Here is a 19,335-nt window from a genome sequence, read left to right on the forward strand (position 1 = left end):
CTGCCCCCTCCACATCTCGCCCCGTTCGACAGGGTCCTCGGGCCTCTCTGTGTCGCATTTGCAGGGGGCTGTGGGGGCTGTTGTGGGGAGGAATCGTGCAGGGAAGTTTGCTTCCACCAGCCTGACTACATGTGCCTAAAACTGGATCCACCCCAATGCCTGTAAGTCAGTGGGGGCAATTTGTGGCCCTCCAGACATTGTTGGGCTGAAGCTGCCATCAGCCCTAGCCAGCATAGGCAATGGTGAGACATGATGGGAGTTGCATCTGGAGGGGCAGAAGTCGCCCACCCCGGCTTTACATGCTTAAAAAGACAAGGCACTATATTCTGTTTAATGGTTGGTAGCCATAAATGATTAAGCACAGTGTTAGCAAATAGAGAACTCAAATCTTTTCCTTGCTGGCACCTAACCGCCCAGGAAATCTGATCTCACCCAGTGCTCTATGTGGCCAGCGATTCACAGAGATTGATTTTAAATAGTTTCAGCAATGGATCACACTCAAATGGGATGAAATGGACAGAGTTCCCTTACCTACCTACCTACCTACCCACCCACACACGGCTTTGATCCTTTCCAGATCACTAGGGGAAATCCAGCCACTCAAATGCACAAACACTCTGCGTACCTTTGCACCCAAGTTCATCAACTGCAGCACGATTTGGCTCTCTAAAATATTTATTCCATCTCTCTCCAGGTTTGAATTACAGCTCACCTCCTACTCTGGCAACAGAGCTTTTGCTATCATGTAACAACATCTCCACCCAGTGGTCAAACTGTGGTATGGCTACTAAAATGTTTCCCCAGGTTTTGTAGAATTTCAGCTTTGTAGGGGAACTCGTCTGCAAAGCAGGGAGTGTGGCTCACAGTGGGTTCAGGGGTGGGGGTGGAATTGGCCCCTGGATACTGCCCACCTCTGGTGTAGAAGATGAGCTCTGTTCAGTTCTAGTACTCAAAACAGATTCCTAGGCTCAGAGTCCTTTAATTCAAAAAGTGTATGTCTTTGTCAGGAGCACCCTAGCGGCCTCTTCAGTAGACTCCAGTAGCCAACTCAAGACACAGAGGAAAGGATTCTTTTCAAGGCTTTAATCCTTTTACAACTTAATGACTCTTTCAGATGCTAATCACCAGCGACTAAGCAAGGAACAGCCTAGTGGCCTAAGCTTCAAGTAGGCAGTTGATCCCCGTTTGAAAGAGAGTCACTTGAAGACCTAGAACTTATGGGCTAGGGAGAGATCCTCCCTCTTTCCCTTGGGTCTACGGGAGGTGGCTGTTGCTTGCGCGCCAAACGGGCACTACGCCTTTCCGCGCCCTCCATCGCTCGTCGCCCCCTGCGTCTGCGTCAAGCGTCTAGCATGCCCCCCTCCCGCACTTTCTCACCGCTGGGATCACTATCTTAGGAATGCCGGCAGGAGGAATCTCTGCCAGCTGCTGTGCCTGTGAGGGATGAGCTGGCTCCTCTCCCACGGATTGCTGATCCTCCTCAGAATCAGAACTGCTCTGGGGCTCTATGGGCTCAGTTTCCACCCTGACAGTCTTTTGCACCAGGTGCCGGCTGATGGATCTTGGGACTTGAGCGAAAAACAGCAGCAGTAGAGCTTGCAACCTTGACATCTCTCTGCCCTGACCTACCTCATGGGATCATTGTGAGGATAAAGAATGGGAAGAACCATGTACATCACACCTTGAGCTCCTTGAAGGAAAGGAGGGACATACATTTAATAAATGCTGTGACGAAGGGAGAAGCAAAGTGAGAGTGAATGGGCTGCCTGTACCAGCGAGGTGCTCATTCACATCATGGTTTATTAAGCCAGGATTGTGCTAATTCACATCATGGTTTATCAAGCTAGGATTCCTGGCTTAATGCAGTGCCTGAATGCATCCGCCAACATCAATAAATGTTGTGAAGAAGACTGAGCTCTGAAACAGGCAAGCCAGAGTTCAAAATTCAAAATATCACTTCTACTGCTTTAAGCCAGCAGTTCTCTGCGCCCCAACTACTCCTGCTGTGTAGAGACAGCAATAGGAACCCATCTGACAAGGATGTTGTCAGGATTACAGACTATATGTTTTTAAAAACTCTTCATATAAATGCCAGTCATTTAATTTATTTTGTTGCTGTTTTAAATATCTATTTAGATACATAGTTTTTAAAAGCTAGGTATGAACACACACAGGCATCACATTCTGACATCACATTAAACCAGGAATCCTGTCGTGAATGAGGAGTGTGCTGGCTTAGGCAGCCTGTTTGCTACTCCCTTCGTGTCAGCAAGTAAACAAACAAGGAAGGGATAGTTTTGTGTTTATGTCTGGACCTAGAATTATGGACCTAAAACAGCCAGGATCGGAAGCCCGGGTTTAAAGTTGATTTACAAATCCTGGTTTGTTTGGATACACTTAACCATAATCCCAGGTTTGAACGTAATGGGACACTATCCCTTCCTGATACATTTACTCACTCATGTGAAGGGAGAAGCAAAGTGGGAGTGAATGGGCCACCGGCACCAGCGAGGTGCTCGTTCACATCACGGTTTATTAAGCCAGGATTCCTGGCTTAATGCAGTGCCTGAATGCATCCGCCAACGCCAAAGTTACATCCTCCACATTTTGGATTTTCTCAATAGCCAATGTGGTGTAGTGGTTAGAGTGTTCAGCTTGGGAGATCCAGCTTCTAGCCCTCACTCGGACACGAAGCTCACTGGGTGACTTTGGGCCAGTCACTGACTCTCAGCCCAACCTACCTCACAGGGTTGTTGTGAGGATAAAATGGGGAGGGGGAGGGCCATGTAAGCTGCGTTGGGTTCCTTGCAAGAGGAAAAAAGGTGGGATATATGTGTAATAATAGTAACAGTAAAAGAGGCGAAAGGGGAATTGAATATCCAGGTAACTAAATAATCATGATTTCTTCATGACCTGTGTGTCTTTTTTACACAAATCAAGCAGAAAAGGGATGCATCAGGCTACCATTATAGACGTGTAACAGGTTCTTTGGCCCAGAGACTGCAAAGGACAAAAAGCATCTCATCACTTGGAACAGTTCTACAGAGCAAGGGAAGAATTTCATTAAGTGCAGCTTTTCTCAGCTATGCTTCACAGTCAGACTTTGGGCCAGTCACTGACTCTCAGCCTAACTGACCTCACAGGGTTGTTGTGAGGATAAAAATGGAGAAGAGGGGGACCACGTAAGCTCCCTTGCATTTCTTGCAAGAGGAGAAAAGGAGAATTATAAATGCAATAATAAATGAAACAAACAAAACAAACATTTCCAAAATCTTCTCCAAACCACAAACACTTTTGACAGCCCAGCATTAAAAAATTATCTCCTCTTTCCCCTGCAAGTCTAGATTGACACATTTAAGACCCCACGTCAAAAGATTCAGAGTGTTTTAATTTTTCTCTTGGCAAAGCACAGTTGGAATTTTTACTGTATAATTCAGAGTGGAAAAGGGGACAGAGTGGCATTTTGGCAACACTTTTAAAGAACAGGCCCCCAGCACCAGAGTAGGAACAAAGTGGCAAGTGCAAAAACCCCACAGAGAGCTAGGAATGCAGATTGTTTCTTGGAAGTCTGAAACTGGAGTCACCTTGGGGGGCGGGGGAGAAACAAAGCCAAGCATATTGTGCCACTTTGTTCCCAACCCTGAAAGAATCTCAAGGTACAATCTTCCTCCTACTCCATTCTCTCCACCCTATCACCCAAAACATAGCATCAGGTGACATTAAAAACCCTCAGCATACCAGATCTGGAAGAGAACTGAGTGGCTTTCGTGTTCCAGGCAACCCATTAAAAACAGTTTAGCGTGTGCACACGAGGATGTGTGTGTGTGTATCGTGTTCCCAGTCAGGCTTTCAAAAAACATACAAAATGATAACATTTATGTATTGCTAAATAGTAAGGCTACTTTTGGAGGAGAGCAAAGCGTTCTAAGGGACTGCAATCAGGGGCTGGATAAAAAAGGGAGACTCTTACATCTACCTAAAGAGCTTTCATGGATGAAGCTTTCATTATCTCCCCACCCGCCCGTTTCAATCATTTCCTACTGCTGTGCTGGATGCAGCCCCGACCTTTAGAAGAAGCTTTTGATGGGCGCTGTGAGAAGGGGCAAGGTGGTGGCGGGAGGCAGCGAGACCCAGCGCATGAAGGGAAGCAGCTTATAAAGAAAGAGAGGAGGGCGGGCAGTGTGTAGTTAGCACAGGTGCTCAGCCAAAATTCTAGCACATTTTAGATCCACAGCCCTTTCATCGTCCACAAATAAGGCCAGAGTGGTAACCTCCAGAAGTATAACTCACACATCTTAGTGACTATCCCAGATCTATTAAAACACTCGCCTTTGGGCTTTAAAAAATATGAAAGGGTTTAGCTTTGGGGGAAGAGGTGAGCTGCTGTAAACACAAGAGAAGAGTCATGTTCAATCATCACTTCCCACGAGACGGAAATAACAGTGCTGGAAATGCCTTGCTGCCAGGTCCCCTCCGCTGGTTTTCAAAGCCAGAGAGCTTCTTTGCCCCTTTGCACTGGAAGGTCCCCAGCAGTTTGCCATGACCTTGCAGCTTGTGAAAGAGGGTTGGACCCCATCCCAGCCCAGCGATTGCAGAATCCAGGAGGTGGCTCCATTCTCTTGCAACCCCTCCTCTTGTTAGAGCTCACAGGGATCTCCTTGTGTGGAGGAACCAAGGTTTATCATGTGTTAGACACATCACTGTGGTAAACTGTGTCTTCTTGCAAAAGAGGGGAAGTTTCCGAAGCATCATCCTGGAGGTTAGGTGTTTGTGAAGTTGTTGCTGGAGCAGCTCTCTGAAAGAAGCCGGAAAAGTCGAGTTAGGACCTGGACTTGCATGCGCTTGGCTGATCCTTGTTTTAAATTCTGGTGTGGCGAGTGAGCTTAAAATTGCATCACCTCCACTCCTGACATTTCATCAGAATGCATCTCCGTCCAAGCAGAAGTCTGGTCTGGTTCGAACTTAATGAGAAACTGAGGTTTAGCATTATGCACATGCTTCCTGACCCATCCCAAGAGGCTTATTCAGACAAGCCAATTCCATACACCATGGTTTGAATTTGGCGTGGTTTGGTAAATGGGGGGTGGGTGGGGGGTGGAATGGATGGATGGATGTCTTTCAGCCCCAGGGCCAAATTCAATTTTGGAGAAGCTCTCGGGGGTCACATTCCAGTGGTGGGTGGGGCCAAAAATGAAAAACCCCCTGCATATTATATTTGAAAGCTCTTCTTGCTAGTAATGAGGCCTTAGAAGAGGAATTTCAATCTTTTAGATTGAAGGAAGGAATTTCAATTCAATCTTTTAGATTCAATCTTTTAGAATTCAATCTTTTAGAATTCAAAATTTTAGAATTCAATTTTAGAATTCAATTTTAGAATTCAATTTTAGAATTCAATTTTAGAATTTTAGAATTCAATTTTAGAATTCAAAATTTTAGAATTTTAGAATTCAATTTTAGAATTCAATCTTTTAGAATTCAATCTTTTAGACTGAAGGAAGGAATTTCAATCTTTTAGATGTGCACAAAAGCCAGGAAGCCACAGGATGATTGGCGGTTGCGGGGAAGGGGAAGTGGCCCTCTGAGGATCCCAGGAGGGCCACATTTGGTTTCTGGTCCTGAGGTTCCCCACTCCTGTGATAAACCAAAGTCAAGATGAACCACAGTTAGCGTGGGTTCAGACTTAAACTGCTGTTAATTAAAAATGGAAGTGAAACCATCCAATCTCCTCCTCGCCGGAAAAGGAGGGGATGGGGAACGGACAAGCTTGCACGCAATGCTAAACCAATACATCCAAAATCAGCATCGATGATTTGCTGTGCCAAGGTGGCTTGAGTTCACCTGGGCGTGGTGAATGCCAGCTCCCCCCACATGAGGGTGCCTGTGAACAAGATACGATTGACTGCAAAACTGAGGCGTCCCTCAGTCACACTGGTTTCCATTCGTATAAGAATATGCAAGCTCAGTGAAGACCTCAAGCTGTCAAACTTCTACATCGACAGTGGCTAGTCAGCATAAAACAATTGCTTTTTCTATTTTCTTAACCTGCTTTCCTCCTGATGAGACTAGAATTCTGGATTACGCAATGAAGCTGATGGGTGGTAGATTCGGGACAGACAAAAGCAGATAATGGATGAGATGTATGCATTGTGCAAAGCAGTTAAGTGCAAAAGGTTACTGGATACTCAGCTTAGGGTGCTATGCTATGCATGTTTAGACAAAAAAACAGTCTTACATCTCCCAGCACCCCTCAGCCAGCAAGGTTGGCTGGGGAGTGCTGGGAGATGTAGGACTTCTTCTTTTTTTTTGTCTAAACATGCATAGCATTGTACCCTTAGATGGCATTAAAAAAAAACTGGGCAAATTCACAGAAGTCTACACATTCCAGGAGCTGGATTTAGACTATTTAAAAGGGCACCCTCCTCAACCCAATTCCCATCTGGTTGGCCACTATTAGAAGCAATGTTGGACTAGATTGAGCTTCAGTCTCATAGAGAAAGTAATTCTTACACTGGGTTTCTAGCAAAGCAACATGTTTCCAAATTCAGGACAAGCCCAATCCTCACGGAATCATATTATCTTATGACAAGAGGAAGAGCAATAGAAGCAGGAGGGAAGAGATCTCAGGCAAAGGGGGCTAGTGGTGTGAGCAGGAGGGATTATAAAGAGGCACAAGATGGCCTGGTGGTTGCTGAGTAAGACTCAAGATGGCTGCTATGCTGCCTGGCCGCCATGTCCCCCTGCTGCCCTTTTAAGCACCAAGCCATTCAAGCAATGGTTTAAAATCCAGGAGGTTTTAAACAAAGCCAAGCTAGGGTAGCTTTATGATAGCTGATGTTACCTTTTATTTTCATGGTACCCACCTAGAATTTCATCTCCTTCCATGAGGTGCTGGTTTTTTCTTTGGAGGCCTGGCTGGCCCCTCTAGGTCCTGACCGTTTATTACTACTCCAAAATAAAAAGCACTTCCCCTAGAAAATAATCAGTCTGGTTTAAATGGCTTATGCTATACTTCTAGAACAGTTCATTTATTTGTTTAAAAAAATAGATGAGGGATTATTTTTGAAGTTTAATTTTTGTTAAAAGAGATATACTAGTCACTGGAGCTGATTTACACAGTCTACTTTATTAAAGGGTTGGTTTTCTAGAGGCAAGATGAGTTACATCCTAGATCTATTAGGAGAGGTAAAGTTTTACTTAGAAGTCAGTCAGTGGTCAAGCCAGATTCAAAATGGTTTGTTCACATCTGTGCCTTTTTCTTTTTAATTTTAAAGCAATGCTTCAAGGACTCATTTTTCTTCTCCCTTGGGAATATGAGCCAATAATTACATATTTGCACACTTGGATCTTTAATTCACAGAGTGCTTTACAATCTGATCATCCCCACAATGAACTTGTGAGTAGGTCACTGTTATATTCTGCAAGCCTGAGGGCAACAGATTGAAAGAGAGAGAAAGAACTTGGCCATAAATCATGGCCTGCTCAGGCATTTGCCAGCCTTTGGGTCCAGGCAAAGGGGCTAGTGCTTCAAGAGCTCCACCATTTTAACTTTGCATGGTGCGCCCAAGGAGGCAAGAAGCAGAGAGCATGAGCTCTCCATTTGCATGCCCGGCTTCTTCCAGGTTAAGGCGACCCATCTAGGGGTCTCTTACCTGTGGGCCCTGATAACTGTAGCCAGTGCTGGATCCAGGATTATAAAACTTTGTGGCAAGTGGGGTCTGAACCACAATGGACCCATCCTTCTGCCGTACAAGATTCAAAGTCTGTTGAGAAAATGAAGATTTCATGCGGACACCATTCTAAACTGGCTGGAGCTAGATTAGAGTTTCATCATACATAGGTTTACTATGTATATAAATATTCATTTGACAATCCAGGCTAAGAATGACGGAGAGTTGTAGCATTCAGTTGCAAAGATTATTATTATTGATATTATTTTTACAGAGCGGGCTTTAGAAACCAGGAGACAGCTTTAGTATAGCTTTGACGCCCAGGAGGAGAGGAAAAAGAATTCCATGCTAAAGGGTGGATTGCATATTAATGATTACTAACTTTCAAAGAAGTCGAGAGAATGCACTTGGAGCTGTGATTCTAGTCAACAACCTTTAACAAATAAACTGCTGGTGTAACTCACTGACAGAGGATCATGGCTCACTGATTCAGTCTTACACAGGCCCAGACTAGATGTGAAGTTATTCATGCAATCATCTTGTGCACGGGTTTTTCAAAAAATAGATAAAAGCCAGTAAAGAGCGGGGAGGACAATCTGAATTAAGATTGTGGTGGGGCCAAAGCGGCTTTCATCCTTGTTTCTCACACTGTTCTGATCCAGATCAGCCCACAGGGGCTGTTACTTACTTTTTAACTAGCTAATTGCATGAACAACGTCTTGTCTAGTCTGGCCCACAGCATGCTTCACACTTATATGCCTGCCAGTCACTCAGCTACAACATCAAGGAATGACATGGATGTCTGTATGAATAGACCAATGTGTCCCAAAACGTCCAGCAGAAAAAAGTACACCTTTCCCGGTATTGAAGTAACTGGAAACATATTTCTCTTGCACTGGAAAAACGTTTTACTTTCAGAGGGTGACAATGAGAGTAAATAACAAAATGTTTGGTTGACTGATGACAGATACCAAAGACACAAAGGATTTAGGAGTATGAACAATGAAGAATTACTCGTAGGACGAATTTGAGGAACTCCTTGGCATGTAGCCATAAGGACGGTAGAAATCAGTAGTACTATACCCCCTGTAAGAATAAAGATGTACAATAAAACTTCACGTTAGTGTGGGTTGGTGGTGACATATGGAGGACATCTGCATTGGGAGTTACGTTATGCACAATTTTTAGAAAAGCATCGTAAGAATTTGGGTCCTCCACAATCCCTGAACTGCCATCCATTAGCCATTCCACATGGCTGCAGCAGAGAGGAACAGTGGGGCCCCCTCCATCGGTCCAGCTGAGAAAATGGACGGTCTTCTTTTTAATCTGATCCCATAAACAAAAACAGTTTATGAGATCACAGGTGATCCATCAATAGCTATACCACAGGTAATATGAACTGCCTTGAGAAAATCTGCTAGGAAAGAAAATACGGTGTTTTCATAGGAGCAAGAAAGCTGGTGGCAAACACTGGAAAAGTTTGTTTTGAAAACTATGCTATGCCATGACTTTGTCCAAACTAACTGCCACCGTTTAACCCATGTTCAGTCAAGAGGGAGCGTTGGTATTACACAAATAGCAACAGGGAATATTTGAACTGCTTTGGAATTTTTAAAAATACTCAAAGACAAATTCCAGAAGGGTAAAGTCTTTAAGGTGCTACAAGACTCTTTGCTGTTTTTAACTTGGTCTCCAGGTCTGCCAGATGTAATCCCCACACCACACCAGTATCCCGCAGAGAGAGAGAGGATTGAGACACCAAAAGCCTTCAGAAATACAGGATGGGGGGGTACCTGCTTTTCTCCAGCTTCCCCTGTTTCTGGTTGCACCCTAAAAAGGCAAAACCAGGAACACGGGAAGCCCCTTCAGCACCATCAGATTACCAGGCCTCTGTGCTCAAGGGGCAAAGTGGAAACCCCAAAACTCCGCACCAGGGTCAACATGTTCTGTGCCTAGTGGGGGGGGAAGCAGCAATTTTTTCAAAGCCCGCATAAGTGATGCGCTTGACCTGCTATTAAATATATTTGTCTGTTTAATTTCCCTGCTATCGACACTAGCAAGGATCCTGTTCCATTTGGCCTCCTCACACTCTAGGCTTCTGGATATGCCCCAGATGCTTTTTAAGCACTTCCTTGCAGGCCTAAGCACCCTTAACTGCAGGACTTTGGATCCAACGCTGGCTCACCTGTTCGCCTACACGGGATAGGACCGTTCTGTGGCCGCTCCCTGCAGCAACCATGCGTAGTCTATGTGGCCTTGCCTACAGTCACAGCTAAATGCCAAATAGAAAGCCACAGGGAATAAAGACTTGAGTTTTTAAAACAGATGCCCTCAAAATGGCTGAGATTTTCAAGGGGAGGAATTATATGCTTATCAAATCCACACAGCTCTGATGATTACCTGGCAGGAATCAAGCCCCCAAAGTACCTTTTCAATTCAAATCAGCACCCCTACCCCCCCCCAACACACACACAAGAGGAAAGAGAACACTATTTAACACAAGAGCACTTCCTAGAATTCCTAAATGGGCAAGGATGTGATAAGATTAGACAAAAGCAATTTAGAAGCCGATTTCAATCTACTTTTCATTTGCCACAGCATGCGCAAAGCTAAACCTGATGAATAGAAGACCCAATGCTATGCATTTAATTGGTTTTTAGGAGTTCTGTTAGAACAGGTTGCTTAAAGCTTGCCTCCTTCAACAGGTTTGCTCAGGCTTGGTTTCCCAACAAAGGGATTTGCAATTTAATAGGCTTAAGTCAATGCGGCACAGAATGAATAGGAGTCACTCTGTTAACGGCCTTCCAAAGGAAAGAACAACAATGACTTTGTCTCTAACTAGGACTCCCTACCCCAAATCCAGTTCAAAAATATTATTAAAGTAGAGCACAAAAACAGTTTTCATTCAAAAAGGTAATGCTAGGAATGTGGCTGCTTAATTCAACTCATCTGGTGGACAAGATTTTTACCCTGTCCCTGTAAAGCCAGGGCTGGGAAACTTGTGACCCTCTAGATGTTTTTTTTCCCTACAACTCCCATGATCCCTCATTATCAGCTATGCTGGCTAGGACTGATGGGAGTTGTAGGCCAAAACATCTGGAGGGCCACAGGTTGCCCATTCTTGCAAGTGTAAACAGTTTGATGTAAACATCTGGAGGGCCAGAGTTAATCCACTCCTGCAAGTGTAAACAGATGCAGGGTTTAAAAAAACGATGTAGACACTGTTTTATGTTGGGGTGGCTCTCTTTTAAAAAACGAAACAAAAACCTTTCATAAAGTTATCATCATCCAGTTTACAGAACTTGAGTTATCACTGTAGATCAACAAAAAAACAACAGCACCATACGCACATGTTTCGAACCATAACAAAGTGGCCAATACAATGTCAAAAAAAGTATACCTAAAAAGAGGTATGTTGTACACATTAAAGAAAGCACATGAGGAATGTAATTTAGATTCAGGGTGTTTGTGTGTGTGTTTAAAAGACAAGATTTTAGGAGTGTACCAGAAATTCAAAAAAGAAAAAAAGCCTGATGATTAACATGAATTACCCTAATCATAAAAAGACTTGTTATATTGAAATGAATGTAATATTAATACAGGTGTGCTGTGTTACTTTTGAGATTCTCAACCAAGAGTCCTGAGCCACCTTAAAGATGAAAAATATTTATTTATTTATTTATTAACTTTATTAATCACCCATCTGGCTGGTCGCCCAGCCACTCTGGGTGATGTACAGAGTGTATAATAAAACAGTTTAAAACAATAAAATTTTACAGTAAAAACATCATATTCCTAAAAATACCCTAACCCACCCCAAATGCCTGCCTGAACAACCACGTTTTTAATGCGTGGTGGAAGCTCATTAAAGAGGGGGCATGGCGGAGTTCCCTAGGGAGGGAGTTCCACAGAGTTGGGGCCACCACAGAGCAGGCCCTCTCCCTCGTCCCCACCAGTCTAGCTGTCCTGGCCGAGTCTGATCTTGTTGAGCGGCCTGTCTGGTGTTGCTGCAGGCGCAAAAATTGATCTTACATGGCATTAGCATAAATGCCCTTCGAACCATTTAGTCCCACACGTCTGATGGAGCATCTAAATTCAGAACTCACATTATTGGTTAACTTTTGCCACCATTAACACAAAATATGTAGTTCAGCCATGCTTGTCAGATTGCATGCTGCTTTTAAGGTTCACCAGTGAAGGAGACACAACAGAACAGGGGAAGAGATGGGCGGGAGAAGTCATGGCTACATCACCACCAGCTTTGATGACTGTTTTGAGGATACAGCACAAGTTTCCAGGCTGCAATCTGACAGCCTAAGCAAAACCACTCAACCTTTCCTCCCCTGGGCATGGCCTCTTCCTCATTAGGTGGCCCCCCAGATGTTTTTTTCCTACAACTCCCATGATCTTAGTTGTATATGGGACAGGTCAGGAGTTTCCTGCTGTTGCTCTGTTCTTGTTACAGAGACAGGCCTGTTTCGACATAATGGAAGCACATTGTGGGTTAATTAACCCAAGGTTTGCCACAGCATGTACCCGGCGTGTACTGCTGCCACTTTGCAAAATCAACCTCCGATCGGCAGTTGCTTTGTTTCGTGCGAACTGGGACACTGGGTTATTCATGGGTTAAATGACCCACAATTAACCTAAGAACTACTTTTAGGTTAACTGTGGGTTGTTTAACCCATGAATACCCAATAGTGCCTGGGTTCACATATCATGAAGCAATCTCCAATCGGGTCAACTGGAGGTTGATTGTGCAAAGTGGAAGCAGCACGTCCCAGCGCAAATCATGGGTTAATTAATTGCTGCCATTACATCCACGCTGGGTCACAGTAAAGTTCTTGTCTAGTTTTCTGACTGTTGTGTCCTCTAAGCCTATCATGACCACTCTGTTCTACTCCCGTTCCAGGTGGCCTTCAGTAGACCACTCGCAAAAGCAAAGGTTGCCTTTCACAGAGTGATGAATCACATGGAGCAACCCTTCCTGTATTGCGTTACCTCAGACAACAGGTGGAAAAAAATTATGTTTAAATACACCCCTTTAAAAAAAAAAAGAACCCTCCCTGCTTGTAGGGGAGGTGAAGATGTTTTAGATTACCCTTTCTCCTAGAAATTTCAGGTTTCATGTCAGAGAGGGGATTAAAGCATGCCACCCCACCCCCGTTATGATCTCAATTGGTGCAGTCCAATGAGATTCCTACCACCCAGTTTTGCTGGTCATGTAGCTCAGCTCCAAGTTTTTAAAACTTTCCTTATAGAGTCAGGGAGGTTTAAAAAGGAAAGCAAGAACTTCACAGAAATGAAAACATGAATTTTCAATTTGGTTGACAAGCAGAAGGCAAGTGAATCATGGAATTAAGGAGCAAAAATTTCCAGAGTTCAGAGCCATGGTATTCTTACCTTGCTCTTGAGCACAAGTATGGCAGCAGTCATAAGTAGCACACCTCCAACCGCAACCAGGAAGTACTGTGCATATTCCAGTAGAGAAGGGATAAGCACCAGAGTGGTATAGAACTCATCCAAAATATCTCCTTCAATTTCTCCACTCTGCTCAAAAACAAAATAACAGTGTATAATTCTATTCCCCCACAAAATGGCCATGAGCGTTTCTACACAAGGCTGTTAATCCACTGTATCTACTTTTGGTTTTGTTGCAGAATTGAGATCCTTTCCTGCTTTTCTGCTACATAATCTCCAGGTGGCACTGTGGTTTAGCAGAATAGCACAAATACACAAGCAAAAAAAGTGATTTCTTTCACTCTTACAAATAAATACTGCATTTCCCCTACCCTAAAAAATTTGCAGAAAGCGTTCTTTAGACACAGAAGTGAAACTAGAGGGTCATGGTGTTGTCTAAAGAACCCATAAACAACTGTGAGTAGGGAATGACAACAGCACGATAAATGCCTTGTGTAGAAAAGCTCCATGACTACACAGGCCTGGTTCAGACATAAATGTTGACTTCTTCCAAACTGTGCTGTTTTGAAAATCAGGAACCATGAGATTGTTCCTCTCCACCTTCCTGGTATATAAGAATCCATGTACATGCAATAAGAATCCATGAGTAACACCTGGAAAGGAGAGGGACAAATTTGCTTTGGAAAGCAGAGTGTGTGTGTCTGTGGAAGAACGTGCAATCCAAAAGCTGGCTCTTGATTTGCAGGGAGCCAGCATTACATCTGCCCTTAGGGTTAAACTCTATAGTAAGATGATACAGGATTCACGCTTGTGTCAAAGCCATAACTTCTGACCTGGAGATTTTTCCTCCTTAACCCTAGGATTAAAGTGGGAGCTGGCTGTGGTCAGTTCAGTGGCAAAGGAGACCTCGCACTTGTTCAGAGACACCTTTTCTCTGTCTTTTCTCCAAGGAGCACAGAGCAATGTGTCTGGGGCCTTTCCCATTTGACCCCCATGGCAACCCTGGTCCCAAATCCAACATTATCCACCACCACCACCCCGCACACACACACATATGCTAGAAACCTGTCCATGAAGAAAACGCACAAGGAGTTCGCACTGTGTAATTCACAAGCATGATTCCATACTGTGCTAGAGAAAAAGATTGTGTTCATTGTCTCTGACAATAAATACCAATTTGCTTTCCCAGTTTTATCCAGAGAGGATTTCTCCTCACTGCCCCTTAGCTCTCACTGTCCCCTTGGATCTCTGCCCTACAGTTCCCTAAGCGTCCAAAACCTCCCCTCTCTGGTCAACATCATCCCTGGCAACAGAGTGCACAGTTTCTCCCACCCCTGAACCTCTGAGTTTTTTTTCTCCTCCTTCGAAGTTGACCTTTCAGCACCAGATGCTTGTCAACATTCTATTGCTGACACTTTTGCCCAGTCCTCCTTTAGAACACTCCAGTCTTTGCTGTTACATCACGGCAGGGCAAAGCTGCGGACAGGCAATCTTTAGCCTCTTCTAGATGGTGTAGAAAGTAGCAAAAAGGGTGCACGCTCACAAGAAAAGAAAAAAACAGTTTCTTAGAACAAAGATTGACTTTTTTTGACAGGCAAAATCAATCTTTGTAGTCATTACAAAACTGGCTTACACAAGGTTTTAGTTTAGAACTGAATATTTACACACACACACACACACACTTTTTTCTTTTTGAGGAAGTCACATAATTCAGTCTGATTAAATCCAGTTTACACTCAAGCTCATTGCAAACCACTCTCTCTACACCAGGGTGTAGAACCTCAACCCCACGGGCCAAATTGCACCCCCTGGGATTCCCAGATGACCACCCGACCTTTCCCACCTACCATTTGGTTGTTTCCTGGCTTTTGTGAAGTTGTGTGTCCATTCTAAAAGTCTTAGTTACTGGCAGTAGAAGCATCACGTGAAAATACGCTGTTATTTTGGCCCTGCCCACCTCCGAAACATGGCTCCTCAGAGCTTTTCCGAAAAAAAATTCACCCCTGAGGCTGAAAGAGGTTCAAAACCTCTGCTCTACACACACAAACTAGACATTTGTGCTTTTGTGAGTGCACACTCAAACTTACCTCTGAAAACCAAAGAAACGGCAACACAACTGGCTTAATCATTCCTGTTTGCCTGAAAGATTAGGAGACAAAATTGAGGATTTTAAGATTTTGCCATCAGAGCAATGGCTTTTTGGCAACCCTTTCCCAATTTGGGGCTCGGGTATGTTACATGCAAATGTATGCAACACCCCAGCATCTCTGCAAAACTGTCTGGGAAGGAGTCAACCTGGATTGAAGAAGTGGCAGAGGGGAAAGGGAAGAGAAGGTGTTAATCCCTTTTAAACTCAAGCTCACTGTCTGAAAAAATAGTGCCCTAGAAGCCTGTTACTTACAGTATGCCAATGACTTGCTTTATAAAAAGATTTAGCTGCATTCTGACGGCACCCTTTATAGGAATTCCAGTCAGCTGCATGACAAGGAGACAGAAGAGTTGTTTTTTTTTAAACACACATTTATTTTTCATAAGCCACTTTTCCACTCAACAGCCTACAGAAGCGACTCACAGCAATAATGTACTAAACCAAATAAAATCCTTTTTCAAAAAGCAACAAGGCAGCACCAATAGAACCAAAGTGACCAACACCACGTATTTTTTTTTGGGGGGGGGCACAGGCAGTCATAGCAGAGCAAAACCAACCACTAGACCTTGGCGAAATAATGGCGTTCATCTTTTGCCCAAATGCAATGAACGCAGGGCAGTACACGTGGTTCCACCTTTAAATCCTCACAACAGCCCTGAAAAATAGGTCAGGCTGAGAAAGAGTGACAGGCCCAAGGTCACTCACCAAACTTCGCTGCTGAGAAGGGGTTTGACCCTGGCCTCCTCAATCGCAGTCCAACGCTCCAGCTTCTATATCACAATGGCTCTAGGTGACTTTGTTACTTGTCTGGGGAGGATATTCCAGAAATGAGGAGCCACCACTAAATGGGCCTTCTCTGTGGTTGCCAGCTGCCTCACTGCCAAAGGCAAGGACATCCAGAGGAAGGCCTCAGATGCAGATCTTAAGGATGAGGCAAGTTCTTAACATGCAGCTGTTTACCCATTGCTTTATCAAAACATTTTGTCATCAATCCAGGTCCCAAGATAGCACTCTCCACCCTCCAAATTCACATAGCTCTGCAAGCATGAACAGTTGTCCTGATGAAACTAGATACCTTCTAGCTGATACCTCCCAGCACCAGCCACTACATATGACTGTAAAAGCGCTGCGGCTGTAAAAATATTGTGAGGATCTATCTATCTCATTTATTCCAGCTATTTTAATAAAGACTTGGTTGCTATGACTCTTCTATGGTAGATACAACTGAGAGAGATAAAGTTATGCACATCAGGAAGGCCATTTACTCCAAACTCTAACTGTGTAAAAATAAGAAAAGCAAATGCAGCAAGAAGGGGTACTGCCACCGAAGTCAGAGATGTGTTGGTACTGTGACCCATTTGGGCCTGTGACCCACTGATGATGTTGGTTTGGTGTGCACATAATGCCAATGCAGGATTTAAGAACATCAGAAGAGCCCTGCTGGATCAGGCCAAGGGTCCATCCAGTCCAGCATTCTGTTCACACGGTGGCCAACCAGCTGTTGACCAGGAACCCACAAGCAGGGCATGAGCACAACAGCACCCTCCCACCCATGTTCCCCAGCAACTGGTGCACATAGGCTCACTGCCCCTGGTACTGGAGGTAGGACACAGCCATCAGCACTAGTAGCCATAGATAGCCTTCTCCTCCAGGAATGTGTCCAACCCCCTTTTAAAGCCGTCCAAATTGGTGGCCATCACCACACCCTGTGGGAGTGAACTCCATAGTTTAACTCTGCGCTGTGCGAAGAAGTCCTGCCTTTTGTCTGTCCTGAATCTCCCACCAATCACCTTCATAGGATGACCAAACTGGGTTCTAGTGCTTTGAGAGGGGGAGAAAAATGTCTCCCTATCCACATTCTCCACACCATGCATAATTTTGTAGACCTCTATCATGTCTCCACTTACGTTCCTTTTTTCCAAGCTAAACAATCTCAGCTGTTGCAACCTTCTCTCATAGGAGGGAGGCTCCAGACCCTTAATCATTTTAGTTGCCCTTTTCCGCACTTTTTCGAGCTCTACAGTATCTTTTTTTTAGGTGCGGTGACCAGAACTGGACACAGTATTCCAAGCGTGGTTGCACCATAGACTTGTATAGGAGCAGTATGATACTGGCAGTTTTATTCTCAATTCCTTTTCTAATTATGCCTAACATGGAGTTTATTTAATCCATGGCTTGTTGACTTACCTAGGGTTCATCTAGCTGACCATCGAACAAACTGTGGTTTGTTTTCTCAATCCCTGGTTTATTTCCCTCTTCCTTTGCCCACCCCCTCCCTGAATCCCAAATGCCTTTGCAGTGCTATAGTACTGGAATGCCGAGCAGCTGTTTGTTTGTTTTTTACTGCTCTTGCCCACCACCTCTATAAAATGGCAAAACAACCCATGAAAAACCCACAGTTCTGGGTTCATACATAATGACAACCCACTGTTCAAATAAACCAAGCTTACAACCCAACAATAAACCATGGGTTCTTTTTCCTGCATTGTTTATGGTTGATAAACCATGGTTTGTTAACACAGCTGCACTCACACATCATGACAACCCAGGATTCATTAACCCATGCTATGGATTACCATTATGTGCGAACCAGGCCATTGTTGCTTAAAGAGCTAGAAGCTTAGCGATTAATCACTGGGAGATACAGAGTTTCAGAGGTTTGGTCCATGGTGGCTAAGAATAGGGCCTTTAGTATCTTAGTGTCCATTCCCTGGAACTCACCACCACTAAAAATTAGACAGGCACCAACCCCTCAAGGTTTTTGGTGCCTACTGAAAACATACTTTTTCCAAGAAATATTCCCAAGAAGGTAATCTTATCCTATGCATACAGTAATAATATGCAATATTTAATTATAATCTTATACTGTATTATTTTGTATGTTGCTTAGAAATTTATTTTAATGTAAGCAATTCATAAATATAATTATAAATAAATAAATGAATCCAGACATTATCTCATGGAGTGGGCAGATTTCAAACTAATGGGAGAGCAGAGCTGTACAAAGACATGGGGTGCTTCCAGACAGGGCTCTTATCATGCAATTATCCTGCCTCATTCATGGAATTTTATTGAGGGGCTGGTCCAGACAACGTCATCTTCATCTTGTAACCCTCTGGTGTTTTCTCACTATTTCTTCCATCTTTTTCTTTCCACAAAATAATCCGTTAAGGAAAAGAAGTCATAGCCACACAATGCCTTTTGGCTGGTAGCCCTCCATCCGGAGACACCCTCGGTCTCAGGCAGTGTGGAAAGAATCCTTTAACTCACTCCTAATGTGTTGTGCGTACCCGCCCCTCTCCCCGCAGAATGGTAACACAGTTATAAGAGTGCCGTTCAATTCCTCAAAAACGAGTGAAGATGGGAAAGAATTGTTCTGCCCCCTTGGGTAGTCCGTGATGATGAAGCCTTTAAAAAAAATGGTTGTCTGGTACAGCCGGTTTGTCTAAGAAATGTGTGTGTCTTATGTGTTGAAGAGTGGCCCGTTACCTCCCACTCTTGGCCGAATATAGGATCCTTTAACCATCAAGTTTTGAGGGACTTGAGACTAGTCCTAGAAGATAAATTTCCTGGCCAGATGGATTATTGGTACCGTTGGGCAAATGAGGCTTACAAGCAGAGCCAAAGACAAAAGGGTTTTGCCCCAGAAAGCCTTACCGCTCCCCACCCCCCCATGGCTCTGCCTGCTTATTTAACCGCCTCTGCCCCGTCTGGATTGTATCCCATTTTGAGTTCCACTATACAAATTTTTAACCCCCGCTGTCCCAGGTGAAGATGGAGCGAGCCCACCAGAACCAGCTTATTTGTCACTTAGAAGCCCTTTCGGCTATTGATGAAAGGGCAACATGAAACACCAGGGGAGTTTCTTTTTCCAGACCCTCCCAGTCCATTCGCACGTACGGTGCTATGGACTGTCAGGAGTGCCCTGGCAGCCTCTTTCAGTAGACTCCAATAGCCAACTCAAGACAAAGACAAAAGGATTCTTTTCAAACCTTTAATCCGTTTACAACTTAATGACTCTTTCAGATGCTAATCACCAGCGACTAAAGCAAGGAACAGCAGAGTGGCCTATGCTTCGAGTAGGCAGTTGATCCCCAT

The 19,335-nt window shown here is 44.1% G+C and overlaps 1 protein-coding gene across 1 annotated transcript in view; it reads right to left on the minus strand.

The window, feature by feature from the left end:
* Window positions 1-1,063: 1,063 nt before the first annotated feature.
* The window catches only part of SCARB1 (scavenger receptor class B member 1), a 68,823-nt gene continuing 50,551 nt past the window's right edge, over window positions 1,064-19,335 (minus strand). The window contains exons 9-14 of the mRNA XM_084819697.1: window positions 15,490-15,563; window positions 15,176-15,227; window positions 13,071-13,217; window positions 7,650-7,760; window positions 6,861-6,968; window positions 1,064-4,795 (exon numbers count right to left, since the gene is read on the minus strand). Coding sequence (XP_084675823.1) covers window positions 6,861-6,968; window positions 7,650-7,760; window positions 13,071-13,217; window positions 15,176-15,227; window positions 15,490-15,563 — 492 coding nt within the window. The 3' untranslated portion in view covers window positions 1,064-4,795. The remainder of the gene's footprint in view (window positions 4,796-6,860; window positions 6,969-7,649; window positions 7,761-13,070; window positions 13,218-15,175; window positions 15,228-15,489; window positions 15,564-19,335) is intronic.

This window comes from Heloderma suspectum, chromosome 13 (assembly GCF_057233095.1).
Source record: "Heloderma suspectum isolate Gila_16-S chromosome 13, 16-S_ref, whole genome shotgun sequence".
NCBI classification, from domain to species: domain Eukaryota; kingdom Metazoa; phylum Chordata; class Lepidosauria; order Squamata; family Helodermatidae; genus Heloderma; species Heloderma suspectum.